This window comes from Haliaeetus leucocephalus, unplaced genomic scaffold, assembly GCF_000737465.1.
Source record: "Haliaeetus leucocephalus isolate CR32 unplaced genomic scaffold, Haliaeetus_leucocephalus-4.0 Scaffold2, whole genome shotgun sequence".
Taxonomy (NCBI): domain Eukaryota; kingdom Metazoa; phylum Chordata; class Aves; order Accipitriformes; family Accipitridae; genus Haliaeetus; species Haliaeetus leucocephalus.
Genome location: NW_010972438.1, coordinates 7,419,199 through 7,439,605, shown reverse-complemented (window position 1 = coordinate 7,439,605; position 20,407 = coordinate 7,419,199). Strand labels below are relative to the sequence as shown.

At 45.6% G+C, this 20,407-nt stretch overlaps 2 protein-coding genes across 5 annotated transcripts in view; one reads left to right on the top strand and one right to left on the bottom strand.

Moving 5' to 3' along the window:
- SLC25A26 (solute carrier family 25 (S-adenosylmethionine carrier), member 26) overlaps positions 1-3,213 on the top strand; it is an 88,930-nt gene extending 85,717 nt beyond the window's left edge. For 3 of the 4 annotated variants that reach the window (XM_010570880.1, XM_010570861.1, XM_010570851.1), the window contains one exon: positions 2,729-3,064. In XM_010570880.1, the coding sequence (XP_010569182.1) occupies positions 2,729-2,989 (261 nt within the window). In that variant the 3' untranslated portion in view covers positions 2,990-3,064. Of the gene's footprint in view, positions 1-2,728 lie in introns of all 4 variants that reach the window. The other variant, XM_010570871.1, reaches the window with a different exon arrangement.
- Positions 3,214-8,084: 4,871 nt separating this feature from the next.
- The window catches only part of LRIG1 (leucine-rich repeats and immunoglobulin-like domains 1), a 92,438-nt gene continuing 80,115 nt past the window's right edge, over positions 8,085-20,407 (bottom strand). The window contains exons 10-19 of the mRNA XM_010573309.1: positions 20,301-20,372; positions 18,921-18,992; positions 16,516-16,679; positions 14,344-14,664; positions 13,414-13,695; positions 12,445-12,864; positions 11,012-11,134; positions 10,258-10,422; positions 8,805-9,113; positions 8,085-8,617 (exon numbers count right to left, since the gene is read on the bottom strand). Coding sequence (XP_010571611.1) covers positions 8,385-8,617; positions 8,805-9,113; positions 10,258-10,422; positions 11,012-11,134; positions 12,445-12,864; positions 13,414-13,695; positions 14,344-14,664; positions 16,516-16,679; positions 18,921-18,992; positions 20,301-20,372 — 2,161 coding nt within the window. The 3' untranslated portion in view covers positions 8,085-8,384. The remainder of the gene's footprint in view (positions 8,618-8,804; positions 9,114-10,257; positions 10,423-11,011; positions 11,135-12,444; positions 12,865-13,413; positions 13,696-14,343; positions 14,665-16,515; positions 16,680-18,920; positions 18,993-20,300; positions 20,373-20,407) is intronic.

Sequence of the window (20,407 nt, the reverse complement as noted above, 5' to 3'; positions counted from 1 at the left end):
ACCTAGTAAATCCCTTTGCTTCACGCCAAGAAATTTCACATCCCTTTCTGTCCGGGGAGAGCCAGACCTGCAGCGGGAGGTAGGGTAGGGATGGGGTGAGCGGATCCGTGCGCCTCTTTGCTCTTGCCAGCAGGGTAGGTGAGCCATTCGCATGAAAGCAGGTTTACATCTTGTCTGACTGCTTTTCACGCAAGGAGGTGGTGGTGGTTGAAAGCCTGGCTGAAGCTTCATAGCTCATTGGTGAGAAAGACAAGGGTTATTTGGCTGATAAATCTGGTGAGATACCTTGTCCCAGCTCATATGTAGCTGGGGACAGAGCTGGTGGTTTGCAGCAGGTATCCCGTTCCTCGGATGAGCTTCCCAGTCGGGGTGGACATGGCATGGCAGGCACTAACCACACCACTCTCTGGAGCGAGTGGCGAAAGCAGCCCCTGCACCCAGGGCGTGCTGCTTTGTGAAACACAAGCTTGCCCGTGGGAGTGAGCTCAGTGCAAAGCCGTAGTCAGATAAAAAGCATTGTTTTTTCTTGGCGTGGCCACCTCTTTGGTCCAGAGTGTAATACAGAGGTTTTATGGCCGAGCACACGGTGCCTTTTTCAGCGCTGGCCCCTCTGTGCTGTGTCCAGGTCCTGCAGTGCCTTTTCCAAAGGGTAATGTCAGGGGTCCCGGTTAGTCTCTGTTGAGAAAGAATTTGCTTTGCGTTGCCAAGTAGTCGCCCAAAAACTTCACCTCTGCTGCTGGAACCACAGGACTAGGTGTATGGCTGGGCTGGGAACCCTGAAGCGAAGACCTGCACCCCAGAGGGCATGCCCACGGCTGGGGAGGGCACGCGGTGCGGGTTTAACACCTGCAGGTGCCAGGCCTTGCCCTGGGATTTAAACGTGATTCCCAGATTTGTGACTCCTGCTGAGCCATTCCTCGCACGGCTGGGGAGAGCACGATGTGTCTGTACCAGAAAGCCTGCGTTTGGTTTTTGCCGGTCACTGACATGCTGTGCATCGATTGCAGCTGTCGGTGATGAGAAGGTGAGGGTGAAGCCCTCCAGCCCTTGGTGCTGGATCCGACCAGTAACTGGGAAAGTTGCTTAAGCAAAAGGGAAGACCCAGGCAAGGAGAGAGGAGTGGCAGGGTGCCAGGTGAAATCTGTGTGAACAGATAGCAAATACTAATAGGCAGCACACCTGTGTCCACCAGAGGGGTTTCTGATGGGAGCTGCAGAAAAAAACCCAATTTATCTCATCTGCTGATGAGGGCAGGTGTGGGGGGAGCAGTTTGGATCAGGCCTGCAGCAGAGCTCAGCTCTCTGGATTTGGGGCAGCCCTGGAGCTGCTCAGCTCTGCTCCTGCTGTAGAAAGGAGTCCATGGAGGAAGCGTGGATTGGAGAGGCCACGGATGGCAGGTGGGAAGGGGAAACTGGGGCGAGCAGGGCCAGGATTCTTGGAAGTGATGGTTAGTAATAGAGGTTGCCAGGGATGCAGCTTCTGGGTAACTCAGTTATCTGCCCCTGTTTGTGTAATAGCTATGTCTCGAGTGGGCTGTTCTATAAATGAATGCCTGCCACTGCTTCTGTAATGAGGGCTGCCTAATTCGGCAGGAGAAGGATGGTGTGTGTTTCGCGAGAGATGCTGCACCATAGGATTTACCCTATCAGCACTCTGTCCATACATGCCTTGTACAAATTACTCTGTTTTAAAGCTGTCATTATGGTAATAGACCCAATTGCTGTCTAGTAAAGCCATAAAATGTTTCCATCTGCCTGTGTGCTCCAGGCTCCTTAGCAAAGCTCATTACAACGAAAACCAGAGTTATTGCAGCCAGAGGTTTCCCCAGCGCAGCGTGAGTAGCCGGGCACCGGCAGGGAGCAGAGAGCTCCTGAGCAGCCCTGGGGTCGCATGCATCTCCCGCGCAGCCAGGTCTCACCGGGAATTACACCTTGTCCCGCTGTGGACACGCTCCTAGCAGGGACCATGCAGGGTTTGGAAAAAGCCGAGGACAGCAGCGTCCCCACGGAGCTCAGATTGTGCGGCGAAGGGATCCCGCCGAGCGGGCGATAGATCAGTGGGGGGATGCCAAACTGATTCGAGCCTAATGTTTAATCCTTGCTTGCAACGAAGGAAGCCTGTAATCCTCCAGGAGGATACACTGGCCTATCCTGGAGCTGTTAAACCAACTATGAGCTTAGATGTGTGGAGCAATCGGCTTTGCGCGAGTTTCCTGTTAACTTCCAAGAACTGTTAGGATCGGGCACCTAAAAATTGTGGTGGCTGAATGCGCAGCCGTTCCTGCTCCCTCCCTGCTGGCCCCTGTTGTATGTTACTGGGAATGAGCCGCTGCGGTGAGCAGGGCTGTCTCTGGGGTGGGAGAGCTCCTGGCAGAGAGGGGGGGTCCCTCTGCCGAGGCTGGATGGGGGTGGCAGAGGATGGGACGCTTCCCATCTGCCTGCAGCCCTTCGTGGGGATGTGTCTGAGCTCCTCTTTCCACAACGTGGCCCATAGCTTCCTGCACCTTTGCTTCTGCACATGAGGAGTGTGGAGAGGGGTTAAAATCACAAGGCTTGGGAGTACTCTGGTAGGGAAGTCCAGACAGGTTCCTTCAGTGAGCAGTGAGGTGGGATTTAAGAAAACAGCAAGAGAGAATTTTTCTTGGCTTTGTTTTCCAAAACCCCTGCAGCCAGCCATGCGGCATCTGCTCACCACTCATCCTCTGAAACCGCCTTTCCTTCGCCTTCAGCTTGTTTGCAGGTGTTGTCCCACGGATGGCAGCCATCAGCCTGGGAGGCTTCATCTTCCTGGGGACATACGAGAAGACTCGCCAGCTGCTGCTCTGACCCAGCCCAGCCGGTCCTGCCGGTGGCCGCCAAAGAGCTGGAGAAGCCGCCGAGTTGGAGGAGGAGTCCGCCCGCGAACGCAGCCTTCCTCCGATCGCCCCTTCGCCGTGCCGCAGCAGCTGTTCAGCAGGCTGAGAGCTGCCTTCGCTGTTAAAGAAAAGTAAATCCTCCAATAATCCAATTTCCCAAACATGAAATCTTCCTGCATGGAAAGTGAGTGAGGTCATTGTGAGAGCTGTGCCAAAAAAGTAATGTTTTGGGGGGGGGGGGTAAACAGCTAATTACGGTTGCTGAGAAAGGCGTTATTAGAACTCCTGCAGGGGAAATGTTTTTGCAAACCTCCAGATCGTGGGCTGAGCGGGGAGGCTGAAATAAAGCAAGTTTTCATAATTCAGTGGCACCTGCCTCATAACGCGGGGAGGGTTTTACTGGTCGGGCAAGGGGCCGATAGAGTTACAGCCTGCTGCCCTCCAACAGCACTGAAAGTATTCCAGGTTGGGAGAGCTCTTTGTAAAAGACAATAATCCATTTGTTTCTGATTTGAGCTGTATTTGTGGAAGTTTATATTCCTGTTTATACCTACAGGTGCTCAGCAAGCATTCCTGTGTGGTAGCCAGTGCAGCTTTATTAATTAGACTCACATTTCTCCAGTAAAAGCACGGGCTTGTATTATTTTACAGCTGCGCTTGTGCAAAGACATGCAGCTCTGCTGCCTTTTGGTCTTCCTCCCTCAGCAGCTGAAGGAGCAGGAGGCTGGAAATGCTGAAGCCCGGGAAGGCAGGGCAGGGAGATGTGCAAGTTCTCCTGCTGGAGCACGAATGGATCCCGAGGGCTCTCAGGGGGCTGCTGGCAGGCAGAGCAAACCTCTGCCGTTGCTTTCACGTTAGAAGCTATAGCGGCCAAAATGGTGCAGGGGCGAGCTCGGTGAAAAGGCCTTTGGAGGCCGAGGGGCTCCTCGCGCGGGGGGCGAGGAGGTGGGTGCTGGCCGCCTCGATGCACCGCGAGCCCCCCATGGTCAGGCTCCAGAGGGGCGGCGGAGCCCGGCTTGTGCAGCCGTCGCGGCGGCGAGACCGTCGGCTTCGAGCCGTCGGCACTGCCTGCGTGCGCTTGCCGGTCCATGCGCGCTCCTCGCGGGTCATCGCGACGCTTCCCGGTTAACTGACGTCGTACCTGTGACGACGTGCTCCACTGGGGTGCTGTGATTTCACATTGAGGTGGTTCTCCTCATTAGGAAGATGTACAGGTGTAGGCGACGGAGAACAAATGCCAAACCAGGTTAGTGCAGCAACGGGGAGGGCACGTGTGAAGCCTGAGCACGGGCGCAAACACGGGCCAGGCTTACTTACTAAGGCTGGATGTTTTATTACCCTGTCATCCCATGACATAGTAATAAGACCTTTTTGAGGCCAAAAAAACTTAGAAAGTAATTGGCAAACAAGTAAAACATACAGAACAAAGGACATAATTCTTAAAAATAATCTTGAATTAAAATGGGGAATTTCAGCCAAGTCCCCTATTGGCTGGTTAATTCTACCAGTTTTCATGGCACGGTGTAGCAGTGCTTCCTGCCACTTTTAAGGTTGTCTCTTTTATGAAGTTTATATATAGCTGAACCAATTTTAAGGGCTTTGGGGGGTGGGGGCAAGATTTATTGCTCTGTCTTAAAAGCTAACTTATATTTTCTATTAAAGCTCTTTAAACACTCTGAGAGGGTTAGCACTGCAGTTGGTGCATTTAATTACTTGAGCTGAAAATAATCATGCCTCAGTCTTTGGGTCCAAATGCTGGATTGCTGTTGGTTTTACTTAACATTTGCATAATCAGTTTTTTTCATCACTGCTTTTTATTTAAAAAACTGAAAACCCAAACAAGTAGCCAAATTGTTTTAGCTGACGTAGTGGTGAGGGAGAGATGGACCCCAAGCGCTTCCCCTTCCTGCGTGTTGATGAATTGGCTCTGCACCCCAGACCGCTGCAGGAAGGACAAGGTCACCCGGGAATGGCACCCGGCAAGTGAGACTCCTGGCTGGTGGCCAGAGCCGTTCTGCACACACCGATTTGTCTAATCTGGCTGAAAATGACACTGTTAGTTTTGGGACTATAGGCGTGGGAAGACCTAAAAATGTGTTTGTTTCTCCCGTACTGCTTGTTTGCCTTGAGTTCTAGCAATGTTTTATTTCAAGTTTACCAAAAGTTGAAAAAAATTAATTTTAGCCCGTTACTGGGATAATGGAATAACAAAACTTGAATCTCAGACCAGGCACCAGCTCTTAAAGGCTCTTTCTTCTTTTCCACTTTAAAAAAATTGAACTCCTACATGTGTTAAGGGACTTAGCAGAGTAGTCTCAGAAAATCTGCTTTATGCCCAAAGTTATAATTTGGAGGAGGAAATACTTTTTAAAATTTTTTTAAATATACAGAAACTGAATCGAGATTTTTAGTTAAAACAAGAATTCAAGCTTATCTCCAAAGCTGCCTCTGGAATTTCCATACAGGGTGGGGTTTGAGTTTGAGAAAGCTAGAGGTGTTCACAACTGCAGCTGAGTCTGGTGCTATCCTGGCCCCATTTTTCTTACATACTTACACACACAAGCACACACCCCATCTGGTCTGTTTTCAGTGCCAAGATAAGGGTACTTGCCAGATACTTAAGCAAGCTGATATATTAGAAATGTATTTTTTACGAGTTCTTTATTCCATCTTTCAATACAGCCCCCAAATTCCACCCCATCCTCAAGTCAGGCTGCCAGAGTCTCCTGCTGATTTACAGGATGGCAGGTTAAAGTCGTGAGTCTGATTTCATGAGCCAGTATTTTGGCAATTAGTCTGCTTTTTTGTCAGAGAAAGACAGAAAAGAGTATAGCAATGGGTTAGAATTTTATTTAATTTTCAACTGAAACTCCCAAAAGCTCATTCTCAACAAAACAGCTGTAATATTATAAATGAACCTTTATTAAAGACACTTCAATGCCATTTGTTAGACACTTCAATATCTTACATGTTTTTCAATGTACAACATTGTACCAAATTTTCTAATAAATAAATAACTTTGTACACAAAAGTAATACTTCCTCTTTCACATTGCCTCTTAGAAGCAGCAAATTCACATATTTAGTGGAAGTCATAACATTAGCAGTTAACTTTATTCAGAAACATTATTTTCCAATGTTAATGTGGCAAATATGCTTTGTATCCTGCAATGGTGATGACATTTCCGCCAGTAAAATGAGTCAATTAATTCATTCCCATCTTCCCCCTGTCCCCGGTTCCACTGTTTTCACCTTGCGAGTTGGTTCCGAAGCATACTTTTCCCTTCAGTAAAAGGAAAATTATGCTCGGTTTATAATTCTCTAACATCCATTTCCTTTGCTTTGAGTAAACTTGGCACTCAACATAATTAGCCACCTGTCTCAAAGTGCAAACGTGTCAACAGTCAGGAACTGATACAGACAGGTACCTGGCTGAATTATGCCTTGCTTCATCAAGGTCAGGTTCAGCTGGCTCGTCGACAGCGAAACGCGCCATCCACTGCTGGGAGGCAGCGAGCGGTCCCTCCCTTACTGGAGGTGGTGGCTCCTCAAGGGAAGGCTGGACAGGACCAGCCTGTGATAAAACAAACGGGCACCTTTGTCCTGATGCAGGGCAGCACGTAACTGCTTACTGAAACCCCACAGGCACGGTAGCACTCCGGCAGATCCCGAAGCGATGGATCCGAACGGAGAATTAAATGTTTCTGCCCTTATCTCTGATGCTTGCTTTGAGCCACAGCACTAGCAAAGGCGGATTTCCACCAGACTCGGCTTCAGTGGAAGTGGCATTTGAGTTGCTCCTAAGGAAAAAAAAAGTAACAAACCCCCCTAATAAACCTTCCCCCAAAGTAGTCATCACCAGAGTTAGCAACCTTACGTTAGCAGAACTCAAATTACAAGTAACTGGAAGGGAGTCCTCCATCCACAGGTACCAACACCAACAGAAAGCAGCCTTTCTATAAATAAAAAGCATCATAGTGAAGTTAGAAGTGACAAAGATCTGTTTGACCAATGTGGGTATTTCTTTTTCCCCAATTCATGGATGAACTTAAAAGACCACATAAAAAAATACTTGGGACATTTCCATTTAACAGAGAACTTCCAACGATAAATAGACAGTTTCCCTTCTAAATGAATGTATTTCTGAATAGCCTAGAATTGCTACACAAAGAAGCATAATTCATTTGAAGTGGGTATTGTCATGTAAAGAGTCTAGCTGCAGATGGGGGTAATGGTGTTCAAGAAGAAAGCGTAATATTGTGTTGCAAGAAAAGGAAAAAAAAGTATCAGATGAATTAACGGTACAGCTGTCATCTTAGGAGTGTGATCTTAGATTTGTTGTCAAAACAGCTCTATGGTTTCAAATCCGCCCCCCTCCAGAACAGATGTATTTTTTGGGTGTGAAAATGCACTATACTGGCACAGGTTATTCCTTCTGAACAGGGCCAGGCTGTGTATCATTATATGCACCTTATACAGGTAAAGCTGCAACCATTTGGGAGGGGAAATCTCTGCAATTAGCTCTGTAGGTCATCAGTGCTGTAACAGCATATATGGGCAGATAACACCTTCTGCTGCAACGGTTTTCAACGGTGCAATATATGAGACCACCCCACAGTTTACTGCGCGAGTTATTTACTTTGGTAATGACTGCTCACTAATCACGACAGCCTTTTTGTCTGGTTGTTTTAGGACTCTGCACTGTTGCTGAATTATTCGGTGCCTCTTGTGTGGTCCACTAATGTATCTCACAGTTCAAATACTAATTTTTATGCAGTTTTTAGAAGTAATGGAATTTAAGTTCTTCCACCAACAGGAAAAAATCAGGTTGCTATGTAATTCCTCACTGCATGTGTTTTTTTCCCTATAAACTTCATTTGAAACAGTTGAAGATCTCTGTTTAAATGTGTCAAGTGCAATAAATTTCAAAGGGGAAGGAAATTTGTGCTAAGTAACCCAATTGATACTTGATTTAAAGGAACTTCCATTGAAAAGAGGACAATCCCTTTGGAACAGTCTGGCTTTATGAAGTTCTGCTTATGCATTTAAGGCACCAGAATTATTTCTCTCACAAAGTTTAACAGCAACCTGATACTGAAAACAATATTGCCAAAATTGTAAAATTTCACTCAGTTTTCCATGCACTAAAGATTAAAATAGCCTCTGTAAAAGATATATATATATTTTTATATATATATATATTTATATATGAAAACTCTTATGTACAACTGTATCAAATACTTTTCTCTTTACACAATAATCCCTTGCATTTATGTGCTTCATATGCAAGTCAACTTTTGAACGCTTCATACTTCTCAGGGAAGTTTTAAACTATGTACAAACAGATGACGCTCGAACAGGAGTTTGTTCCCCATACAAGCTTGTTTCTCATACCTCAGTTGTTTGCCTTTGACAGGTCATCAGTTCAAGATTTGAGGTAGAAGTAAGTAGCCTATATACTCTGTGCAAAAAAAAAAATAAAATAAAAAAAATTAGCATGTTTGTTAATTTGCACATGGCAGTCTGTCCTCTCAGTCCAGCGATCTGTTCGGTGGCTTCAACTCATGAACGGAGTCGCACAGCTTGGGCACGTAGCCGTTGGACAGGAGAGCCTGTTTCACTCCTGCTTCGCTCTGCAAATCCAGTAGTGTTGGGGAAATTTCAGGAAGCACGTTCAGTTGCTTTAAGGACCCTCCTGCTGGTGAAGCTCTCACCAAATTAAGGTTGTTAAGCTCTGAAGGCTTTGCTACTGCTTGTGAAGAGCCTGCAAAAAAACAAAGAACCAGCGTGGTTAGTTGATGCCAGCGCTTCTCATAAAACCAGCCCTGCCACTATCATTCATGCCCTTGAGCCAGTTAAAAAAGCTGATAGGAGAAAACAGGGCTCTGATACAACTCAGGCAGTACCTATTGCAGCGGGGGAGAAAAAGACATCCCCAGGGAAACACGTACCGTGTTTGTCTGCAAGCAGCGGGCTGGTCGTGCTCACAGGTCTTATTCTGTCGTGGTTGCTGGGGTAGAGGGTCCCATCTGTTTCCATCCTCTTGCTGCTGGCAATCCCGTTGCACGGCTGAGGATGAAGAAGGCTGGTGCCTGCACCCCTCTTCCTATTTCGTTCCTTGCTGCTCAGTGCGTTTGGGTAGTTATTATCCATAGTCTTAAGGCTCTCAGAGTAGTACTCCGACTCCTTGGGGTAAACATGGACATTCATGCTGTCCGTGCTGCCACTGCAGTCCGTGCACACAACTGGCAGGCCATAGCCTTGAAGGGAGGAAAGGAAAACGGCAACAAATGAAGATTAACCAGCTGGAAGTTGTCAGCACTGAAGCACACAACTTGCGGAAAGAAAAGGCAGCTCTGTTTAGTTCGTCTGTCCCTCAGCCGTGTGGGAATCTCTCTCACGAAGTGATACGGACATTTCCTTGTTTTATACAGGGCTAGTAAACACCTGCATTTTTCAGAGCTCTGTAGCTGTCACTAAAGGTAGTTCCAATTAATAGGTTTAGTTGGTTGGGTTTTTCTTACTCCAAAGAAGTTATGACTTGTTTGTTTTTTGGTTTTTTTTAAATGAACTGTGCATTTATTTTCTTTTCCAGACTTTCTAGTCAGGGTAGAAATAGAAAGTGAAACTTTCCTGTACCTGCTTTAAAATACCAAGTTACCTTTCTTATTTTTGTGCTGCTGCTTTACAGGGATCACCGTCAATGCATATTGTTATCTTACGATACGTTATTACGGTTAGTGGTAATAACAGATGAGCGGAATTCAAAGCAGCAAGCAGGAAGGAGTTTCTAAATGTTGAAAGTTAATTTCCTTAGTGCACTCGACAACTTTCCATTATTAAACTTTACAGTTTCTCCTGGAGAGAAAATTTGTTTCACTGGCTGTTTTTCTGTGGATGTTACAATACAGCATAAGAACAGAAACCCCATCCTAAAAATAGAAAAGTATGAGTGTAACACCCAAGAAATTGGCAAAGAGCAGAGGCAGGTGTAGTGCCCAAAATAACCTTTAAATTTTGAAAATTTAAAAAAAAAAAAAAAGCTCAGCTTTGAAGTTGATAGCCCCTTTAAAGAGCATGGAAAATTTTAACACCTTCAGTCTGAAAGTGCTCTCACATTTTAGGAATAGCTCAAATGAAAATACTGATCAACCAGCTGCAAGTAATGGCTATCGTGAGCTTTAGTCTGCCTCTTTCTGACGGTTTCTCAAATTCAAACTACCCAAGCTTGATAGAGGATCAAAGCAAGCAGGAGAAAGTAAATTTACTGTGCTCACACCTGAGAATCATTCTGAGCTTTTTTTTTCTGAAGGTAACAATTTCTTGTCTTAATGCCGTCTGACTTGGAGGGCTTTCTGATCTGTACAAACACAAAATACCTTTCCAGATTAATGGGTTTTGTACCTGTCTTATCTGGAACAAGCATTCCATCAGCCATGTCTTCAGTTTTCCAAGTGTCTTTATTATAGCTGATACACAGCTTTGGCTGTCTACAACCTACAGTGGGAGCTTCAACATCTGGACACCTTCCAGCATCAGTCTGACACATACCTGTAACAAACGAACCATCTGGCTAAAGATTACAACCATCTGCTCTCAGTTAAATGACTTGTTAGTCTTATTTCTACTGTAAAAGCTGCAAAAGGGAGAAAAAATAGCAGTGGAGATAATAGATAATTTTAAGGTAATGGTTAACAGAATAAATGCTGTACAATCTCAGGAGAATCTTCGTTCAGAACGCTTAGCCTTCCCTTCCTAACGTGCTGTGTTCAAATACTGTAAAATCCCAACATTTAATTTCTAAGCCTGGAGGCAGGGACAGGCAATGCTAATGTATTTTCTAGTAGAGCTTAACTATGGGTAACTCTGGTGCCAAAAAACTAATCCAAAATTAGCAAAAATACAGTCCTGAGGGCCTGACTGAGCAGTTTCTGAAGCCGTCTGCTTGTATGAACACTGTTATTACTGGGAGAGGATAGCTTTGTGAAGTGAAAGACAGATCCTTGTTCTGCATAAATGCTGTAGCGAGAGAATTACATTATGAAGATCTTTCAGATAACTCGTAACAAGCACAGAAGTACTTTGTACTGTGACTTCTAGCTCCTCATATCAAGTTTAGATACAGCACTGCAGAAAAAATAATTAAACCAGTTCTCACCATTGCTGTCTATGTGCCCGTTAGGCTGTTGGTTATCTACTCTGATGACTGCTTCCTGCCGGTCAGAAAGAGTCCCTTGTGAAGACAAGTAGCTTGGCACGTCAGGAGGCACAATAGTCTCATCTAGAGCAATGGGAGCAGAGAAATGTCAGTTCCTAGTAAGATATAAAGGCTTCTGTTTTCAAAGGCATGTAAAATCTCATTTTCAAGAGGGATTTGGGACCAGATCTGTAACTGGTATTTTCTGTAAATGCAATGGAAACTGAACAGCCTTAATACTCCATTCCCCTGGGAGGCCCCACTCCTGATTTTTCAAATCTTAAAGCTGTGAGATACAATGCTGATAAAGCCATTTTGAGTGTTTGCATTTGGCATGGTCAGTACAAGGTAGATGGAGGTGGAACTGTCTCTTCAGAACAAGTAAATCGCTCCTTTTCCCCTGAAATTCAGAGTACCTCATTTGACTCAAGTTCTCTGTCTCCCAAAGTCACAAGTAAAAGACTTCTGGAAAAGAGGGTCTTTGACTCACTTAAGCAGGCAAGTAGGTCTAAACCCCTTAGCTATCCTTGGCTTTCTCCATTTTATATCAGCAATTTCAGTTTCCCTTGTCACACAAAACCAAGTGAAACTCAGTTATGCTAGGCATGAAGCCCTAGATTTTCAGGACTGAAAAAAAGGGGGGAAAAAAAAAATCCTGCTGACACATCACACTGGTCATATGGTATTCCAAGACCTCCTGCCTAGCCCCTGTCTTTAAAATCCTATGTCGTACTATATCTAAAGCTAAGCATAATATAGGAAGGCTGCAAATCCCAGCAAGGCAGGGAAGTCAGGCTGGTTCTTCCATACTTGCATTCAGAGGCTGCATAACGATAAGGGCAGGAGAGTTTATTCTCACTGCAACACTTACTTCAGCACCAAAATATCCCCTTTGAATGTCAGGGGGATGCAATAAACCCTACTTCTTCCCCCCAAAAGTGAGGGATACCCCTCATCAGCAGGGCTACAACAGCTCTTACAGGCAACACGGCAAAAGAGATGCCAGCTTCTAATTTTTCAAGTTTTGAATATGAAAATATAGATTCCCAAGAAGTAAGACAGGTTACCAGCATCATAGACATAATCCAGACTGTCTCAAGCATTATCATTTATGGTCATGGAAAATCAAAGTAGCAAAGCAGTGGCTGAAGGTACTGCCAAGTGGAAAAGTCCTTTCTGAAGAGCAAGCCAAGGGGAGAAAGGCAGCTCTGAACATGCTTCAACAGGAAGTGAAAGCTGGTTCCAGCTTTGTGAGCCAAGAGAACCACTAAGATAAGCCAACTGCTTTTCCAGTGTGATTGTGTGGCTACCTGATGGGCCGATTCAGCCTCAGTGGGAAGTCTGACAGCACAAAAGGTTAGAGGAAGCAAGCCTTAGCAGGAGACTGGAGCTACCTGTGTTGGTGACGCTGTATTCTTCACTCTTCTTCCTCGTCTGGTAGATGATGCAGACCCAGACAAGAGACGTCAGCACGATACTACACACCACAGCGATGGTGATGATCCCCACAGTGGTACGGTCCTTCCTACAGCCGAGAGACTGTAAGATGCTCACGTGGCTGTGTGCCCGCTCTGTCCCCACAGTGTTGGACATTTCACAGGTATATTTCCCAGCATCCTCCAAGACAACATTCCTAACGATCAGCAGCTGGTTGCCAGAGGTGAAGTGATGCCTTTCTGTCACGATCAGGGGCTGGTCACCTTTCAGCCAGGTAATGCGGGGAGCTGGGCTCCCTGTGGCTTTGCACTGAAGAGCCACAGTCTCACCTACGGACACTACGTGGTCTTCCAGTGGATGAATCAAAGATGGTGTCTCTGCAGGAGAATAAACACAGAAATTAATTCTTGGGGACAGATTTAACAGTATTGAACATAACTGATGTTCTTGCAGACAAATACACAGCAACACACTACGCAGTCATGTGCCCAGGAGCATGGCAGCTGCAAACCACAGCAGATCTAACAATCACAACCAAGGCCTTCCCACAACCAGTTGGTGTTAGCCTTCCCGACAAAGAAACCCCAAGAAGAACAAGGGGCAACGGCTGACACACATGAATTATTTCATAGGGCAAGAGAGATGGAGCGCAATTTCCTTTTGAAGTAGTTTTCCCAGACAGCTAATAGGATGGTTGGAGGGGCTTCCTTGGCACAAGAGTAAATGCGACTTACGGCTCCTTCTCTTAATTGCCAGGGTATTTTTCATTAGTTAACTACAGTGTAAAAGAATGAAACAAGACTAATGCAGAGCACTGCCTCTTTGTCCCTTCTGTGTATCTGCAATTGCTGAAGAGCTTGAACAGCAATCCCTTCCAGTTCCGACTTTCAGACCACTTGGTCTCTTGGGGCACTAATGCACCTTACCCAGCACAGTCAGGGTGGCGTTTGCAAGCACAGATCCCGCAGAGTTCTGTGCCGTGCAGCTGTAGACACCCATATCTTCTATCTTCACATCCGTAATGAAGAAGACATCATCGTCAGGCATGACGTGCATGCGGCGTTCTCGGGCCGCAGGGAAGTCCGTGCCCCCATCTTTCTGCCAGGCAATTTGTGGGGTGGGGTGTCCTTCAGCTGCACACTCCAGCCGTACCATTGTCCCTGTCCGGCTGGTGACGTCATGGGGAGTTTTGATAAATGAGGGCAACACTGATAAAGAAAAACAAGAAGGAGGAATGAGCAGTTCCCTGGGGAAAACACCATCTTCTGGGCAGTTCTAACTGTTTTCTTTCCTAGGCAGGAGATTAATATGATAATTACCCATAGGCAAGAGGATAGCCAAGCTGCTTTTGCAGGATATATCTAAACTGCTGGGGACTAACCCCGTGTTTCTACAGCACATACCGGTCTGCAGCATCCAAGACCCTCCCCCTCAAGATCATTAGAGCTGGGATCAAAGCTAATTTTCTTTTGCGATTAACCTGGAAAGAAACCCCGTTATCTCTCCTACGGAGAACTTCCAATCACTACGGTCCCTCTCCTTTGTATCCTTTTGTTTTTTCATTTGCCCATTTCTTTGGGCAAAGACTCTACTGGAAGAGCAAAAAAGAGGCAGCTAAAGCTGTCAAGAACATGCTGAAGTGCTTGGCTGGATGGCAGCCATCACAAGCCTGGCATGTGCTCCTCACATGGCATCTCTCAGCATCCACTGAGATACAAGCAGCTGGTGTGAAGAGGTTAAGAGCTCCTCACCATCGGGAACGGACCCTCAGAAGTAACTGCCTGCCAGAAGTGGGTCCCAGAGAATTGTACCAGCTCAGACTGAGGAAAGGAATGAGAAAGCAGCTTCCTACTCACCATTAACAGTGAGTCGGGCCTTGTTGGAGTAGGTGGAGCCAAAGTGGTTGGTGATGATACACTGGTAACGCCCTTCATGGGCAAAGGTGACGTGCCGGAGGTGCAGAATGGTGGTGTACTCCATCACCTCACCATCCTTTGCCCGCACATGGGCAAAGTTCTCGATCTCGGCATTGTGCAGCATCTCATTGTCTTTCTTCCATGCAAACATCATGGGGGAGCTGCTACTGCTGGCGGCCGAGCAAGTGAAACGGATGTCCTTCCCAAGGACAGCCACTGTTGTCTCAGGCTGGATGATGATCTGTGGCTTGGGGAAATCATCTAAGAGAAAACAGCAGGCATAGTTAGTTCTGTACTATGAGGAAAGACTGAAGCAAGCAAAGACATGCAATGAGAAATGAGTAGTGCATAAGTGAAAGACATTATTGCACATCTGCTTTTTACATCCACTGTTGTCTGCACCAGGAAAGCAGCTTGCTCTTGCAAAGCACTCCACCATCGAGACTGGCTCTATAGTGCAGACGTGCCACGCACAACTCCACTGAGTGGCTAGTCTAAGCTAGGACTCCCATTTCTCTGGTTTGTTCTGTAATCAGTGGACTGAGACCATCACTTAGTGACCTCAGACACCTACAAGATGCCTAGCTCTCCTCACCAATGTAGCTGAACCTCAGAAAGATACTATGGTCTAAAGAAAATACATTTCCTTACACAACCCATGCATGAAGAGCAATACTGAACTTAAAACTTCACCTCCAGGCCTGCATTAGTGTAAAGCAGGAGGGGAGAGCAGGAGGACACTTAAAGGGCTGCAAATGCCAGCTCTAAGGATAAATGCTCACGAGCAAGGCGACTGCAGCGTGCACTGTCAAAGCAGAAGCAATTGCATTTGCCTGACATCCGTCTGGGATGGAAAGCTTTGCACACTCTCTCTCTGCCCTGAAGTTTATTGGTTTTAGCAAGGTTCCAAGCAGATTCATTTATTAGATTTCTACAAATGGTGTAATTTAATATTTGACTAAGTTTTAATTAAACAGCCAGGCCTCTGGAACCAGGAGTACTAGTGCCTGGAGGACTTGGCAGGCACTGGAGAAGCAAAGCTGTCTTTGCTTTGTGATGTTGCTGTGGGGATGGAGCCTTCATGAGCTCTTCTTCCAGATGAACACAGCAAGCCTCCCAGACTTGCTCAGACAGAGGCCACCTAGGCAGAGCCCTGCTACTCGGATTGAGAGGGACATGGGACAGCAGCTGGAACAAAGCTTTTGCTCTGTGTTTACTGCAAGTCATGCATTCAACTTAGTTAAATAGTGTTTTCAAAAGCTCATTTTTCCTTCATCAAACAGCCATGTGCCGCTCCACCCAGGATCCACACTGGCTGGATCCACACCACAGGGTTTGGCTCACCAGACCAGGCCTTTATTTTGCCCAAATGCTGGATGCATGAGCAGCATCACTTTGTCATCCTCTGATCATTTGTGTTTCTTTTCTGTAGGAGAGGGGTAGTAGATGTTTGTGTGTGCTGGGTATTAAGTAAAGCTGCTTTGCAACCACAGCTCAGGTGCAGAGTCAACTGCAGTGTTTGGGTGGGGGAACAGCAGTAGGTGCTGTTTAGAAAAAAAAACAACCGTAGGAGAAGAAAAGATTAGAATGCAACTGTTAGCCGTCGGTTGGTTCATGTGTAATGCCTTGCTGGCCCAAAAAAAGGAGCTGTGATGGAGAGATTCTCCTCTGCTTTTTTTTTTTTAACCCTTTGTTATTTCCAAGAGGGAGAAAAAGTGAGTGAAGAACACAAAGCCACAGAAGAAGCTCAGAATCCTGCGGATTGAAAAAAAATTACAGCTGCAGTCTTGGTAATATCAAGTGGACTGGGGAAGTCTCTGTGCAGCCCCATCTGGAAGTGGAACAAGCATTAGTCCCTTTTGATTTAATACTCAGGGAGCCCCATAAGGAATACACTAGATGCAAGCAATGCGCTGTGTGGTTTTGGTGGGAAATAAATTGTAGCCAATGACAAATTTTTAAAATGCAGGCTTAGGCTTCCTTTGATCCCATTGAATAACAAAACAAAACAGAAACCCTCTCATAATAACATGCTAGTAGTCAAAGAAAATGTTTCCCAAGTGAGTCCTACCCTTCATACAACCAACCTCAAAACACACAGGCAAGACTTACCACACACAAAACTTTCTGGCAGGATGGCAAAAATGCTCTTGCTTTTTAGTGACTCAGGATGGGCGCAGGTGGCCACCACAAAGGATTGCAGCTCTTTCTCAACTAACCACTGGGGCAACCATTTCAGCTGGCAATCGCAGAGGAAGCTGTCGCTGTTTATGTGGCTGCAGGGAAACAAAACCAACACGAGCCTGCTGTGAGTCCCGCATGGAAATAAGGCTGGAAAGCTCACAGCCCTTTCATGTTAGACACATTCCTCCCTCCCCCCCAGCATGGGTGGAAGGAAAAAAAGGACTGCAGGGTTGTCCTCGAGGCACTAATGATGTTAAATACATAACACATTTAAACAGCATTTCATCTCCACATAGAGCAGCCTGCTCCTGTACTCCAGTGACACTCCCTAGATATTATATTTATTAACCAACTTCCAGAGTGATCCCTAGGAACAGACGAGCAACACCATCCCTGGCTTAAGTGAGAGAAACTGAGGCAGATCATCTACAAAGGAGACACACAGCGGAGGCACAAGTCAACGGTACAGCCTGTCTTGCTCCTATTTCTCATATCTAATTACCACACATGCTCCTTCTCTGCCTCTGTGGTTTAAGCATCTTTGGTGGGGACTGAATTCAGGACTTAATTACTGAACAGTGAGAGGATTGCCAAGTTCCCACTGTAAGACCTCTAGTTCCATCAGTGGCCAACACCAGAGGAGTAAGTGAAGAGCCTGTGCCTGCCTTCTGTAAGGTACATGTTTGCACACCAGCACCACCAGGGATAAGAGGTATAGCTGATTTTGTATTTACTGATTAACAGAAGCAGTGGAAGAGAAGCAACCAAAGACAATTGTGTAAACCCAATACAAACAGGGACTAGTTTGGAAACCAAAACACAAAAATATTTCTCAGCATCCTAACAGTAATTTAGCACCTTCTGTTAAGAAAAGAGCTGTGAAAAAGGGGTGCTTCAGGATTTTTTTTTTAAATATTCTGGGCCAAATTGTGGCTCAGCACAGCTCAGAGGCCAGTGAAGAACTGCAAGTTTACACCAACAGGGAATTCAGACTTTGGTCTGGTTTCATCCAAGATGCTAGGAAAACCCAGTCTGATCCCTCAAATCGAATGTGAGGATGCCTCAGAGACTGGGAAAATGGCCCTGGACAGAGAAGTCCTGTCCTGCAATACTGCAAGTTGTGCAAGAGCAGCGTTATCAAGAGCAAAGAATTCCAACTCCAGCACTGTTGTAAGAAGATGTGAATCTCCTCCCATTTTTCTACCTGATAACCTCTTGGGAAATCCTGAAGTCTGAAACTAGCCAGGAAAGGGGAAAAGAAAAAAATGGACTGGAGAGGGAGGGAATGAGGGAACACAGAGATCTGATTTTCCAAAGATGTCCACTTTGCTGTCCTAGAAAGATGTGTAGCCCCTAATACATGTGATGGCATAAACACTGCTGGCTAGTTGGGACAGGTCAGAGACCCTTAGTATTTAAGGCTTCAGTACAATGCATTCTGCATGTTTATGTCCACTGTCTGAAAGCTACCTTCTCCATGGTATAAAGGTTCCTTCACAATATCTGGGACCCCCCCAAGCTCTTCTCTAATAAGATGAATCTTTTGTTCAATTTTGTTTCAAGAGCCAGTGCAAAAGAAGGTGGTTAAACAAACAACGGACATGCAACGCTTATCTTATTCACTCCCCAGTCACTGGTAATGAATGTCATTGCTAACAGTGACCATCTGATTCCCCTTTCCAACATCACAAAGAAGAATATGAACCTGCCCAAATACCAAATAAACAATTTCTTGTTCCACAGACATTGCACTGCTCCAGTGTATAGCAATGCACTGACAGTGGATTAAATATTTATGGAGAAGAAGAGAAAAGGAAACCAGGCAAGACTGGAAACAGTGTCTGATAACAGTGCAGAGCCCCAGCCTGGAGCACAAGCAGCAGCTCTGATAACACATCCGTATTTTTACACCAGAAGGCTGGATGACAAGTGGATCCAGTTCAAATGGTGCTTATCACTGAAATGTCAGTACTGTATACAAACCCTAAACATAGGTACAGCAAAGGAGCAGATGGGCCACTGGGAATTAAATCAGTGGCAGCGTGAGAAGGAGAGATGGCTAACAGGACCAGGGCTGGACTTCCTGAGCGGAGATGAATAATTGCACAGATGCGAACCTGCTGGAAGAACCTGTTCCGATGATCTAATTTCACTCACTATTAAATGCAAGATGTTCCCGTGACATCTACTCATGTGTAAAAATACCCTGCAGAGGAGGAAATAAATGAGTGGTAATGCCGATAACACCCCGTTGGAAACAACGTGCTAATTCTCACGTCCAGGGCAAGAAGGATCCCTGCCTCCTTAATGGTGTGTACAGTCCAATTACTTACAGCTGCCGCAGGCTCTTCATCTTAGCAAAGGCATCTGCTTGAATTGAGCGGATGGCATTATCCCCAAGGTTCCTGCAGAACACAACCAAAGGCAATGTGAACAAAAGGGATGCTATGGCTGTGATAAAGTCTCTCCATGTTTCAGCAATGACTCTAGTAGCAGGTGATGTGGTAACTCCTTGTTAAGGCCATATGCACTTGCAGCTCAGAGAAATGGTTTTCCACAAAACACTTTAATATCGAGTAAGTATCGCAGAACAATAGTCAAAAAGAATTATGGGAATAAATCACTAAGTCATTCCATACTCCATCTTCTCACTACACTTTCTCAGTCTCAGCTACCTCCATCATCCATAGCTCAGAAATTCCTCAGTCCCCTCGATAACCAAAGATAGTCAGGAATGTCGTATCCCAGGCTAGACCTTCAGTAAACATAAAGAAAGCAAATACTTGCACTAAACCGCATCTGAGAAGTTATTTGAAAGTGACTTTGAGAGGATACTATTGTGTTCGGAAAACATTGCAATGTTTCCAAAAGAAGGTATTCTTAAAAGTTTCCTTCACAACTATTGCTAATTAAAAAATTCACTAGTCCTCTGAAAAAGGATAATGTCAGACTTGGGGTTTAAGTTTACTAAGTGAAGTGTAGGACAGGCAAGCACTGCTTGCAGAGCAAAATCTTGGTAGAGCATTAATAAGGGCACCTTTCTCTGGGAATGTACCCCCACAGTCAAGCAGCCCTAACCCTTCAGTATGCTCTCAATGGTCATAACATTTCATACAATCAACAGCCAATAAAACATCTAGAGCAAAATCACATATACTTTAACTTGTCTTAATTCAGAAAGGAAGTTATTCATGAATCACTGCTGGAGTCATCAGCCTTGGGACAGACAAAAAAAAATTACATAGCAGCAGCCAAAATTTACTCCTTGCGAATCGCTCTAAGGCAGTCGTGCTGAATGGGGATGTTCGGTGCCTGCATCGTAACCAGTCATTTGCAACATGTGTCACTGCCAGAGCCTAGATTTAGGACAAAGTTGGGGCAAGGGAGGAGGAGAGAGGGCTGCATCTGAAATAGCATATTTTCATTGCTAACAGCCTGCAAAGAAGTAATGTGCAAGTCAAGGCGATATTTATCCAAGAACAAATCAAAAAATTAAGAGCATGCAGATTTGCCATATGTTCTATAACTTTGTTCCTGGCACAAAAAAAGGCCAAAGTTGAGGCGGACTTATAATGAGAAGGAAGCAGGTGGCCCCCACAAATGGACTGGCTTCTCAGTTTACAAAGACGCTATTAAATTGCTAGCAGATCTCTCAAGCAGCTACTTTTGGCAGACCCCCCTTCCCAAACTCTGAGGCATGGTGGGTTACTCACAGGTGCTCCAGGGCCTCCAACCCTGAGAATGCTTTCTTGGCCACCGACTTGATCTTGTTTCCAAACAGAGTTCTGCAGTTTCCAAACATCCCATGCCAGATAAACAG